The 14,502-nt window shown below is 37.0% G+C and overlaps 1 protein-coding gene across 2 annotated transcripts in view; it reads right to left on the bottom strand.

Annotated features, from left to right (window-relative positions):
* CDH7 (cadherin 7) overlaps positions 1-14,502 on the bottom strand; it is a 224,187-nt gene that overhangs the window by 52,134 nt on the left and 157,551 nt on the right. For both annotated transcript variants that reach the window (XM_075826470.1, XM_075826471.1), the window contains exons 7-9: positions 11,528-11,781; positions 5,582-5,718; positions 1,157-1,278 (exon numbers count right to left, since the gene is read on the bottom strand). In XM_075826470.1, the coding sequence (XP_075682585.1) occupies positions 1,157-1,278; positions 5,582-5,718; positions 11,528-11,781 (513 nt within the window). The remainder of the gene's footprint in view (positions 1-1,156; positions 1,279-5,581; positions 5,719-11,527; positions 11,782-14,502) is intronic.

Genomic DNA, 14,502 nt, shown 5'->3' with positions numbered 1-14,502 from the left:
AGGGCAAAGCCCCACGTGGCGAAATTGCTCTGGAATTCCGCTGCGGACACTCCGCAGCGTTAATCCGCGGTGGACCCGTTTCACCATTGACTTCCACTGCTTTTTAGTAGGGTTTGTTTAGACGATGCAGAAAATTCCACTGCGGAGCATAGGCTGCGGTGCGGAATTTGGTGTCCGCAGCAAACAATGGATGTTGCGAACGTGTGGCGGACTGGTTGCGGACTCATTGCAGAAGTTCTCCATTGACTTCAATGGAGATTCTAAATTCCACAATGAAGTCTGCAGATGTCATGTACATGTTATGTGTGCTGCGGAGCGTATTGGTTTTTTAACATGACATTTCATCATTCTGGCTGGACCTATGTATTTCTAGGTCTACAGCCAGACTGAGGAAGTCAATGGGGCTCCCGTAATTACGGGTGACTACATGTGTGCACCCATAATTACGGGTGACTACGTGTGTGCACCCGTAATTATGGGAGCGTTGCTAGGCGACATCAGTAAATAGTCACTGTCCAGGGTGCTGAAAGAGTTAAGCGATCGGCAGTAAGTGTTTCAGCACCCTGGACAGTGACTACCGATCACAATATACATCAACCTGTAAAAAAAATAGAAGTTCATACTTACCGAGAACTCCCTGCTTCTTTCTCTAGTCCGGCTTCCCAGGATGACGTTTCAGTCTAAGTGACGGCTGCAGCCAATCACAGGCTGCAGCGGTCACATGGACTGCCGCGTCATCCAGGGAGGTCGGGCTGGATGCCGAAAGAGGGACGCGTCACCAAGACAACGGCCGGTAAGTATGAAATTCTTTTACTTTCACTAGGGAAAGTGCTGTCCCTTCTCTCTATCCTGCACTGATAGAGAGAAGGGAAGTACTTTCACCTCAATATGCAACGGCTAGTCCGCATCAATTTACTGCACATTTTGGGCAGATCCGCAACAGAATCTGCAACGCAGATTCTGTGCGGCATTGATGCGGACAGTTGCGGAAGAAATACGCCACGTGGGGCCATGCCCTAAAGGGAAACTGACATAAAAATACAACCAAAGCCCCAGAGTCTCTAGAAAAAGAAAGTGCCCTCGTACAGCAAGTATATAAGGTATATTTGTTTATGTATGTCCACGTTCGTGTTTGTGTCAATTGCCAAAGGCTTACCTGTCCTGGAGATGCATTCTCACAAACATTAGTCTCATATTCCATAGCAAACTCAGGTGCATTATCATTGATATCTAGAATGCTAATAGCAACGTAGCCTTTCCCGATCTGGGCAGGATTTTCTGTGCAAAATTAATAACACAATTTATAATTAGATAATTTATATTACATTTAGTATGAAGCAGAAGCTTGTGAAATCATTTTGCTATGTGTTCTATGAAGTAATTCCCTGTTACCTGTTCCTTTCCTTGCTGCTTCCATCACTGAATATCACACTAGGGCTGTTGCATAGCAACAGTCTGAATCAGGCTTCGGTGACACCGTTTTTCTACTTGAGTTACTCATACACACACCAGAACTTCCTATATTATGAAATTGAATGGACTGTTCCACACAGGCTCTCCTCAGGGGGGGGGGGGACACATGTCCCATCACAGTTCAGCCTCCCTGGATATATTTATAATCTCTTAGCTTGCTTGTGAGAATCACACTGTCCTCCCATCAGGCAGAGATGATACCGGCTCTAGCTGCTCATGTGATGATAGCATAGCACAGAGGGAAAAAAAAGGCGGTGTGAAATCTAAAATTCAAGATGGTGTCTGAAGAGTAGCAGAGAGGATTCTGGACTGCAAGGAAGTGAGTACAATATACATAAAAGACATCCGGTGCTGGATACGCAATCAAGTGGAGGGAAGGGGCTGATATGATGGAAAGTTTCCGCTGGAGGTCTTATTTATGTAACTAATGTTTTATAGTCTTCATTTAAAATAATATCTAGTATTAATTTAGAATAGTAAAAAGGATAAATGTAAATTAGCGCAAACTATTTTATTATTTTTCAGCTTCAGTTTTAGTCTGGACATCTAGCCTGCATTACAGTAACACATTTCTAATGGGTTGTGTCTGTATGACAATGTCTTTAACAATCTGCTCAGTCATGTGTACTTATCCCTACAGTGACAATATTTCTGGTATAACCGTCCTTATTACACTTGTGACCCGAATCTCTCAGAGCTGTCACACAACCCGCACCAGTGATCCGAACAGTAAGAAAGAAAACCAGTGTTAACCGTGCTGCCTCCCATTTCTTTCACTCCTAATGTTCTTTATTGCAGGCACTGCTGAGATTTCATTGCTAGAGGTCTTGGGAAAAATATCTTTGTAAAGCATCTATCTATCTATCTATCTATCTATCTATCTATCTATCTATCTATCTATCTATCTATCTATCTATCTATCTATCTATCTATCTATCTATCTATCTATCTATCTATCTATCTATCTAATAAACATCCAATGATAGGCAGCACTCCAATGTCAAGGTGAAAAAATAGCTTTAATGGCCCTCGTGCGTCTTTCGGCTCTGTGCAGTGAGCCTTTCTCAAGCATGCTTGAGAAAGGCCCACTGCACAGAGCCGAAAACGTCGCACGAGGGCCATTAAAGCTATTTTTTCACCTTGACATTGGAGTGCTGCCTATCATTGGATGTTTATTGGATATGGAACTGTGATCGGGTTCCCAAGGCGTGCACTCATCTATACTTTTAAAGCTGGTGCTGCTGGACGGTGGACTTCCTATCTATCTATCTATCTATCTATCTATCTATCTATCTATCTATCTATCTATCTATCTATCTATCTATCTATCTCCCTCTCTCTCTCTCTCTCTCTCTCTCTCTCTCTCTCTATATATATATATATATATATATATATGCTAGTCCTTCTCAATGAATTAGAATGTCATCAAAGAGTTAATTTATTCCAGTAAATCAGTTCAAAAAGTGAAACTCATATATTATGTAGATTAGTTACACACAGAGTGATCTATTTCCAGCATTTTTTTTACTTTTAATGTTGATGATTATGGGAACAGTTAATGAAAACCCAAAATTTAGTGTCTCAGAAAATGTAAATATTATATAAGCCCTAATTTCAAAAATGATTTTTAAGATTGAAATGTTGGCCTACTGAAAAGTATATACAGTATATGCACTCAATACCAAGTCGGGGCTCCTTCTGCATGAATTACTGCATCAATGCAGCGTGGCATGGAGGCGATCAGCCTGTGGCACTGCTGAGGTGTTATGGAAGCCCAGGTTGCTTTGATAGCGGCCTTCAGCTCGTCTGCGTTGTTGGGTCTGGTGTCTCATCTTTCTCTTGACTATACCCCATAGATTGTCTATGGGGTTTAGGTGAGGCAAGTTTGCTGGCCAATCAAGCACAGTGATACTGCGGTTATTAAACCAGATATTGGTACTTTTGGCAGTGTGGGCAGGTGCCAAGTCCTGCTGGAAAATGAAATCAGCATCTCCATAAAGCTTGTCAGCAGAGGGAAGCATGAAGTACTTGAAAATTTCCTGGTAGACGGCTGCGTTGACTCTGGACTTGATATAACATAGTGAACCAACACTGTTGCTCAGTGGTCCAAAGTCCTGTTTTCAGATGAAAGTAAATTTTGCATTTCATTTTGAAATCAAGGTTCCAGAGTCTGGAGGAAGAGTGAAGAGTCGTCAATCCAAGTTGCTTGTGGTCCAGTGTGAAGTTTCCACAGTCAGTGATGGTTTGGGGAGCCATGTTATCTGCTGGTGTTGGTCCACTGTGTTATATCAAGTCCAGAGTCACCGCAGCAGTCTAGCAGGAAATTTTAGAGCACTTCATGCTTCCCTCTGCTGACAAGCTTTATGGAGATGCTGATTTCTTTTTCCAGCAGGACTTGGCACCTGCCCACACTGCCAAAAGTACCAATACTTGGTTTAATAACCACAGTATCACTGTGCTTGATTGGCCATCAAACTGGCCTGACCTAAACCCCATAGAGAATCTACAGGGTATTGTCAAGAGGAAGATGAGAGACACCAGACCCAACGATGCAGACGAGGTGAAGGCCACTAACAGAGCAACCTGAGCTTCAATAACACCTCAGCAGTGCCACAGATATATCGCCTCCATGCCACACCGTAATGATGAAATAATTCATGCAAAAGGAGCCGCGGCCAAGTATTGAGCACATATACTGTACATACTTTTCAGTAGGCCAACATTTTGGCATTAAAAATCATTTTTGAAATTGGACATATATAATATTCAAATTTTCTGAGACACTAAATTTTGGGTTTTCATAAACTGTTAGCCATAATCATCAACCTTAAAATAAAAAAATGCTGGAAATAGATCACTCTGTGTATAATGAATCTATATAATATATGAGTTTCACTTTCTGGATTGAATTACTGAAATTATATATATATATACATATATATATATATTTATAAAAATAATCAGAACTAAAAAAATATATATATATATACAAAACCTGTCATCAAACAAAAAGAAACTTAATCGAGTTCAACCTTTCTTATGTGTAAAACCCAGTAAAAAAGAAAAGACAACGCTTGAAAACTATAGTCACTGCCAGTGAAGAAATTTCTTCCCGATCTTCTTAATTAAATTGCAATTGGATAGACCACTGGATCAATATTCTACACTGTTAATACCAGCAACCCTGTATATTCTGTTTCTGATGAAAAATGTCCAGTCCTTTCTTAAATGCATCAACAGTTTCCGCGTTTACCAATTTCTGTGAGAACATGTTTCATACAATATGTTTAAAGTTCTAATAGTAAAGTGAAGCCCTCACATTTCTAGATTCTCAAGATTTCAGAATCGTTTTGCTTACATGCAAGGCGCAATCTAGGCTTTTGAGTTTTTTTTTGTTATATTTGTGTCAATTTCCTATCATGTCGTAAAACAGAATACAGGAATAAATATAAAACAAATTTGCATCTCTGTGTGACAGCAAAAGGCAATGCAAAGCCAAAGTAATAAAATAAATGGAACTCTCTCAGATTGTTCTATTTGAGTTCAGATCAATTTATAGCACTTGAAGGTATCAGTAAAAAATATAAAAAACAAAAAACAAAAATACTATTCTAAGACATGCTATATTATTCCAGTTTAATCATATATTTTGTAAATATAAAAGGCCGTTAGACACCTTAATTTAAGTAGAGGTAGATTGCGCACAAAAAAATCTCACACTTTGTTTTAACAACTTAGCTCTGAACTGTCAGATGGAAAAGAGGATTTACACATATTTTTTCGTGAACTCGGACATTATTAGCTGAAATTAAATGAGTCACACTGAAGCTTTGCTAAAGAAATGATATGCACTAGTTGTCATTTCCTATTACTACACAATGCAAAGTATAATTTAAGCCAGCTAATACTCTTGTACTATAGGCTCAGCTTAAAAGCTGTACTACACGGGTTCTAGTTCTTTCATCTATTAATGCATGTGAATCAGGGCAATAAACTAGTAAAAAAGCATTACAACACTAATGAATATGTATTATTTATTTATAGTATTCAATTTACAATGAATTTTTAACATATTTCAAGAAATGCAAAAAATAAAAATGTCACTTACGACTCTCGATTGCCAGGACTGTTATGTTGTGAACTGCATTGGTTTCTCTGTCCAAGAGTTTAGCTATAGTGATGAGTCCGCTGTTGGCATCAATGTTAAAATATCTCTCCAGGTCAGTGTTGCGGTCAATTGAGTACCTATTTTTAGGCAAAACAACATAAAGGGAAAATTCAGCATTGAAATACATCTAATTGTTACTTCATTCACAGACATCATTTACAGGGTAACTTTTTAGAAAATGTTAGAAAATGTCTTACATCACCGTTCATTTCCGTTCCGGGGTTCCGTCTGAGGTTTCCGTCGGGTGAACCCCGCAACGGAAAGTGAAAGTGAAAGCACAGCTTCCGTTTTAGTCACCATTTATCTGAAGTCGACTGCGCTATTGATTCCGTCGGAAAACCGGAAACCTGCCGGAATGGTGACGAACGGAAAGCATTAGCGATGTTTCCATCACCATTGCTATCATTGGTGACTGAAACGGAAGCTGTGCTTTCACTTTCACTTTCCGTTGCGGGGTTCACCCGGCGGAAACCTCCGACGGAACCCCGGAACAGAAATGAGCGGTAATGTGAACAGGCCCTTAGGTAACAAATTCCTAGTATATGTCATAAGATACATAATTTACTAACTTGCTCTGTGACCAAATATTACAACAACATACACTATATGGACAAAAGTATTGGGAAACCTACACCTTACACCTACAGGAGCTTGTATCACATCCCATTCGAATGCATTGTGAACAGAGACAAAGATAGCTTGGCACTGTTCTAAGATAAAAAAGGTGAAAACAGTTTTGCAGCAGTTATGTCATGTCATACTCTATTCCAGACTGCAGTATTAACACATTTTTTAAAACATAAATTTAAATTCAGAACATCCGTAAAAATAAAATGTATGCCTGCATTTATACAATTTCTATCTGAGAATTGTTACATCTACTTCAGTCCCACACATATTCATAGATCTCCATGTACATTTTGTCCTAGATAAAGCTCTAACAACATAGACATTCAATAGGTCTATGCAGGACATGTTATTCTGCTATGGTTCATTGTTTCTAATCGATAGGTAATTAAAATTAACTTCCTACTTGTTTCTTTTAATTAGTACACATGGTCAGCGCAATTTTATAGTTTTGTTCCAAGAGCTGCTTTTAAGTTTAATCTTCTACTCTCTTGTAGTAAATATAGATACATTTTTCTTTAGAGATTAATGTACTTCACATACATAGATCACAAAAAAAGCAAAAAGAACATATAAAACTCATGCCAGAATTAAAATCATAAAATAACAAATCTGGATCCTTTGACTTTCCACTTTCCAAAATTGAGGGATAAAAACCCCTTTTTGTTAGAATGTACAATGGAAGTGTAGACTATACAAATATTTTCTCTCCAATAGCAATGCTGTACTTCTCAGTCTTTTGTTAGACAGCATTTTGGCTCCTTTCATTTATATTTTCATAGGTCAGCCCAAAATGGACAGCTTTAAGCAGACTGTGTTGCACTTTTAAAATAAATTGTGTAGCCATAATATTTCATTATTATTTGCATTGTATTCCATTACTGACTGATGTGCTGAGATAAATATCACAATATTTCTACATTTAATTTATTACCTTCTACGTGAAAATAATAAGTATGCCCACAGTAACACAGTAAGGTTTAATGGATGTTTAGACTCAATATAATCAATTTCCCTTTTAATTCCTTTGTTGATTAGCCTGTCAGTCCTTGTGCTATGTCAAACAGTGAAAGTAAAGGATAATATATGGTGATTTCACACTATGTAGAACGTTTGCACAGTTGATGCCTTTCTCAATTTCACATGTCAATGTGTCTGCCATTTTGTGGGAAGATAGAAACCTTTTACAATGAGAAATAATTTAATTTTCTCCATGAACACATGATCAATGAGGCAAAAATTCAAGTTTTCAGCCTGAAACATAGATTGTGACCTAAATAGAAAGGCATGAGCAATGTCTACAACGCTATGATTTGTCTGTTGATACGGTTTCATGTTACTATTGGTATTATTTTAATGTGAAAAATATAATTGTCAAAGAATGCTTGATTTGATGAGCAGAAGGTTGTTTAACAATACAAAATTGCAATTCAATGACCTTAAAGGAGAAGTCTACTCTATAGCTTAACCATTGCTTTTTATTGAGATTCTGTGTATGTCCAGACCTTGCTAATACCTGCTAACAAATTACAATTTATACCGCCTAATCCGTGATAGTCCTTCCACCTGGCTTTAAATTAATAGATCAAAGGATCCTCCCATGGGCCCAGGTTATAATAAGGCCAAGCAAAAACAGGGTCCGAGAGGTTCGGCAAATGCATAATCTCTGTCAAGGATAACTTGCAGCTAAATTTAAATTTTTCGTAAATAATCTGAAGATTATTATTATTAATTCTAGATTGAGGTATGGCTTGTGTGTACATTGAAAACAAAATAATTTGCAATGAAATTTTAAGTGCATTTGTTCTGTAAATGTGGAGATTGGACTTTTAGAATACATACCTATGGGTACCAATGTACACCAGTCCTAGACTGACTACAGGCAATAGTGGATCCTGGCAGTTATAGGGAGTGGGGCTGTGACAGCCCTGTTACTTTTATCAATAGATTAACTGGTGTAGAGCCAGTTGAAAGCTGTGACTGTGCTGAGTTACATATGGACCTGTGTATGTAAGTTTCAGTAAAGTTTCCAATCAAAAAGAATTGCTAGCTTAAAAGACTTAAAATACTTACGTAGCATTTATGAACAAAACTGACTGAATAGTGTAATATTTTGAGTTTTCAACTTCATACATATGTTCAGGTTCATACACATATTACTACTTCAGGGAATACGAAGCTCTCTTTAACTAAAATGTGACAGCATGGTGATAACAGCGGGCACTAGGTCTTTTTGACAGCAGTGCCACTAGTTATACCTGGAACGCCAACATTTTATTTTCATATGTTGACTACCATTGCCATATTAACATTACTGTAAATCAGATTTTACTGGACTGCACTGCACTGAAACCATATAACCAACTTACATTTATAGCATTATTTAAGGTGACCTTTATAAGACTAGTTAGTGTAAAATACTAATTTTTATGTGTTTCAGTAATTTTAAATAAATATTTCCAGATGTTTTCCCATTAGATTGTAAATGATCACAAACATAATGTCATGTTTAAAACAAAACTACATACAGTAAATATTAAAACTTACGATGAATATAGAGCACAGAACATGCTATCACGGATAGTACTAAAAGATTAAGAAGTTATATAATTTAAAAAAAATAATAATTTAAACAAAATATAGGCCGGATTCACATGAGCATGTTCAGTCCGTGATATACGGTCCGCAGGTCGGCCACATTTCCCGGACTGAGCACACTGCAGGGAGCCTGGCTCTTATCGTTATCGTTATCTATGACGCTAGGAGTCGCTGCCTCGCTGCAGGAAAACTGTCCCGTACTGAAAACATGTTTTCATGACGGGACAGTTGCTCCGCGGAGAGGCAGGGACTCCTAGAGTCATAGATAACGATGATGTTAGGAGCCCGGCTCCCTGCAGTGTGCTCAGTCTGAGAAGTGCGGCCGACCTGCGGACCGTATATCACGGACTGAACACGCTCGTGTGAATCCGGCCTTATAGGAACATTTAGAAAAAGCATGTCATTTGAAGGAAATAAAATGCCAAGTTAGGACTTTTTTGATATGACTAAAAAACAGATATAAATATGGACCGGTTCAAGTATGTTTAATCCGTATTTAAGAATGTCCAAATTCATAATTAATATGGACGTGAAGTGGGATTGTTTGAATGAGGCCTTGGAAAGTATTGTTGTTTCCATAATAACAAATGCTCTAAAAATATTAGTACCTACAAAAAGTAACTTTCTTCAGTAAATTTTACACTACAATTTTTGAGGTATACAGGGTAATTTATAAGAGAATTACATTTAATGAAATTCTCTATTACATTCTTCAGAAATTAACTGCTTCTGTTGCAATCAGGAAAAATCTGCACCTATTTAAAACAAGTGGAAATTCTCCACTATTTCCCCTGCAACTGTGCGCAAATTAAAGACCCACATTTATCTATAGTGTACCGGTAATCTGGTGACCGAGTTGACTTAGCACAAACTCCAGTGATTAATATAGGTGTGTGTTACACAATACGTAACACTGTGTTTTGTAAGTGTTTTAACTCTGCTGATTTCAACAGAGGACATCTAGGCAATATCTAGGTACTGCCATGCCAAGATCTTTATCCCTCAATTTTATAAGTCCAGAACAACATTCAGCTCAACTCCTTACTGTGGGGTATGTGGCTTTTCCCACATAGTGTGGGCATTGCTGGTCTCTCTCAGTACATAGGGGCAGATTTACTAAGACTGGCATTTCATATGCCAGTCTCAGCTTTCTTCTCCACTGGAGTAAGATGCGACAGATACAGATGAACGTCTCTTAATAAATCTGTTGCATATTTCTGCTTGTCATGCACCACATTTGTGGCGTAATAACCGCAGCCATGCGTAAAACCATTTACCCCATCTTACATAAAATAATAAAAAATTATACTCACCTCATTGCTCCTCTTTGCTTCTCCCCTCTGGGTCCCCTCAGCATGCTGCGACTCATATAAAGTCCCGACGCCAAACAGCGTCAGAGCATTATAAATGACGCAGCATGCAACATCCTGCATTACATACAAAGTCTTGACGCTGCACGGCCTCAGTATGTTGTATGAGCTGCGGCATGCTGAGGGGACCTGGAGGAGAGAAGCAAAGAGGAGCAGTGAGATGAGCATATGTAATTATTATTTTTTTTATATATCATTATTTTTTTGGGACTGATGGGGCAGTCTGATCAGCAGTGGCAAGGTACAGGAACCAGCATAGACTCCTACCTTGCTGCCAGGGGCTGGCGTAGATTTCCACTATAGTTTACGCTAGTTTTCTGGTCTGAATTATAATAAACTTGTTGAGCCCTTGTGGCACCGTCCCATTTTAATAAAATTGGTGAGGGTGGCGTACAAAGGCCAAAAGTCATAATTTTTACTTCAAATTGCAACTTTTGGGCCCTTTTGTGACTTTTCTATGCCAGAAGGCTGGTGTTGAAAGGTTGATAAATTCCTCCCATAATATACTGCACATAAAATAAAGCAAAAGGGGTTGGACAAAGAAAGGGCACTCACCCTGACTATCAGGAACAAGGAACAAGAGATAAAGAGGGGGGAAACTTTTGGCAAAATGCTGAGAAATTGGGCCAAGAGACCAGAGTGCATCCCTATGAGATATCAAGTATGACACTACCAGATTTGACTAAGCAGGCTCTGACATTGATCATTTTAAACTGCAGAGAATTTGCTTCTCCTGTGGGTCCCTTTTAGCTTCAGATCAGTAGGAATATTTAGGGCTTGCATATAAAGCACTTCCTGAAATTTTTACCCGATGAACAAGCCTGAGCTAAGCTTTACAAATTATAATATTGCATTTCAAGAACTAATGGGTGAGAAGTTTCATGCCACAAATATTAATATATGTATTTAATCTATCATTAATATTCTATTAAATAAGTTACCCTTTCTGTTAGTTAGATTCTCAATTAATTTCCGAGTCAGATGAAAACACGTATCCTGTTCACAAAAAGATTGATGAGTTAACTCTGCTGTTAACAACCATTTTAATGCATACATATATATGATGAATGAATGCCACAACGAAAACACTCGCACCGGAGGAACATTTACAAAGCATTTATGGATGCTGAGACTTAATTAACATTTTTGTATGCTGAATAGGGTCTGTTTCTGTGGTAAAGCTGAATGCTTTCATCATGTTGATTAGAAATTAGGGTCAGATCTCGCGGTATTGTCATTCACTGCAAGTGATAGTTTTTTGGCATTGAAGAACAGTCAAAAATATTCATACCTCACAGGACTGTGTGAAGAATCTGGGTCATGCGCTGTTACTGTTCCTATGCTGCTGCCTATTTTTGCTGCTTCAGACTCTACCATTGTATATAACAGTTGAGAAAATACAGGCGGTTCATCCACGTCTTCCACAGTAATTTTCACTGTTGTTGTATCCATAAATGGACCAACGCTGAGAAATCGATTGTCCACGTGTTTATTTGAGGCTTCTATTCTCAGTGTATAGCTAGATTTTGTTTCATAGTCCAACACCTATAAAAAAAGAGCAAAAAGGAGAAATATAAGGAAAATAATGGAATACCAAAAATATAAAATATTTCTTATTGATAAATTCTAAAAATATTTTCTGATACAATTACATAAGATACACAACAACAGAAGCAATTTACAATATGTTTCTATTTTTTTTACAAGTGAAATTGTGTAAGGCTATAATATAATCACATTTGTGGTATACAGTTGAAGTATGTTTTTTTTTTCTTTCCCCAAAAGAAATCATTTAACTGTATGGCATCCATTTGCATACATCTACCCAATATATACTGTAGTTTATACCCTTTTTTGTTGTTGTCCTTAATAACATAGTAGGCTACACAGGCTATCCAAAACTAACCTGTCAAATTATGTAAGAATTTTGGCCCATAGAAAGTTATAAACATGTCGCTTTACACATTTGAATTTTTTTTTGGTATACAAGCATATACTTCTGATGGAGTGTACAAACATTATGTGAACCCAGACTACCTTTTAAAAGAAGATAACATAAGCAATTAAATTAATTTAATACAGACCCACAGACATTGTTTAAAACTAGTCCAAAATGTACACTTAAGGACTCGAAGAGTAAATTGCAAGTGTCAAAAGTGATGGGAAGCATGAGATGTACTCATGAGTTATATAAAATTTTACCTGCAACTCTGCATAATGTTTTTTGGCCGTTTTTTTTTTAATTATTATAATTATTTAATATGTGGTGAGTGATTATTAGAGATGATTTCTTCAATAGGCAAATTTTTATATTATGTAGGATATTTTCTGCATATAAGCCAATGAAAGCTGAAATATTTTAACACAGATACCTATTTCAGCCTCCATTATATAATACAGGGAAATGTTTCTCCAAAAATATGAAATTTGCCTAAAGCTTAGCACCACTGAGTCAAATTTCAGCTCATCTCTCATTTATTATTATTATTATTATTAATAATAATAATAATAATAATAATAATAATAATAATAATAATAATAATAATCATCATCATCATCATCATCATCATTATTAATATCATCACAGAAGTAAGATTAACCAACTAATCCCATACATAGACTTCATCAGAATATTATTATATGGACAATGAAAAACAAGCTACAGTATAAGATGTTTTATTTTTAATGTACTATTTACTAGGACAAATACAGTTTATATTATGTAGACTTCTGGTGTGATATACAGAAAAAATATGGTCTCAAGGCAAGAACTTAATCACTGAATCTCATTGACATATTATACATTTGAAAGAGACTAAAATATATGGCTTTTAAACGTATTATAATATGTTGTATAAAATATTAAAATGTCCTGAAATTATATTGCATTATCATATATATGAAGCATGAAATATTGAAATACCTTGAAAATACTTTATCTAACAGTACACTATAGGCAGTGCAAATGAGTATGAGATATTTATATATGTATGTGTAGCTGTATATGTGCAATTCCTCCTAAATTAGAAAAATCAGACAAGCCTTTTTGAAAAATAGAGATAAATTACTGTCCTTCACCTCGTCAGAAGAGGTTTGTTTATGAGACCTGCATCTGCTATTTCTTTATAGAATTTTGTTACTAAATGAGAGTTAAATCTGTGCAATGTAGAAACAAAAATACAATATCAGGTGATATAATACACATATTGTGGAGTTGAATGAATTCTCAGAATTTATTGTCCCTGTTGAGTACAGTCACATGGTACAATCCTTAAAAAATATCCTTGGGAATAACATTTTACAAATATTTAGATCTCTTTCACTATTCTTAGAAATGAGGCACACAATGGCTCATACATAGTAAGGAGATGACTTTTCTGTTATTTGATGACCTCTATTATAAGGGATAAACATTAGGTCCCCTTCCTTTCAGGTGGCTGACTACTTGTTCTTATAACTATCCTGTGATGCCTGGTAGGTCTTGTACGTCATCTCCCTTCTCTTACTGGATTGTGATGTATGCTGTTGTGTATGCATGTTTCTACCATGATAGCAGACATAGCAACTGCTGTCCAGCAGCCAAGGGGACTCATGTCCACTTAGAGGTATGGTAAATATTAAGGGAAGAAGAAAATGACACAGAGGTCAAAGTGGTGACCAAAAATAATTTAAAGCTTTTAATGTCCTGAACTTATTTACTGCTAAAGGGAATTATAGTAGAGTGACTACCCCATTCCACCATTTTGCTATGGGACCTTGTTGTTTTGGGTAAAGGCTGCAGTCTGCATATGCATACATCTAAACCTTTACCTACCGTAAGTTCCATACAAATGACCAATATGTTGGTTATAGGCTTCATGGAAAATGACTCATGGTCAATTTGCATCTACCAGAGCTGGGAGCTGCTCTTTACAGTGGCTTTCTGCTCTAGTGGGAGAGGAGGAGGAATCATTTGGATGATCAGCTGGGTGACCAGTTGACAGATAAAGCATTCCCATGAAAGCTAAGATGTCTGACAATGGTATCTCGCTGGTATCGGATACAGGTGTAGCCGTCTTTCTCTTGACACATTAAATACATAGTGTCAAGAAACTTTAATTTACAGTTTTTAATGATTTTTCAATGGCTTTTGTTGTGTGATATCACGCTGCAGCACGTTATCAGAGTCAAGATAAAGATGGCTACATCCGAAGCTCATTTCTGCCCCAAAAACATAAGACAGGTGAAGCCTGGTGCACAAACTGAGCATACAAGAGGGAGACTGCA

This window comes from Rhinoderma darwinii, chromosome 5, assembly GCF_050947455.1.
Source record: "Rhinoderma darwinii isolate aRhiDar2 chromosome 5, aRhiDar2.hap1, whole genome shotgun sequence".
Taxonomy (NCBI): domain Eukaryota; kingdom Metazoa; phylum Chordata; class Amphibia; order Anura; family Rhinodermatidae; genus Rhinoderma; species Rhinoderma darwinii.
This window is presented reverse-complemented; position numbering and strand designations above follow the sequence as displayed.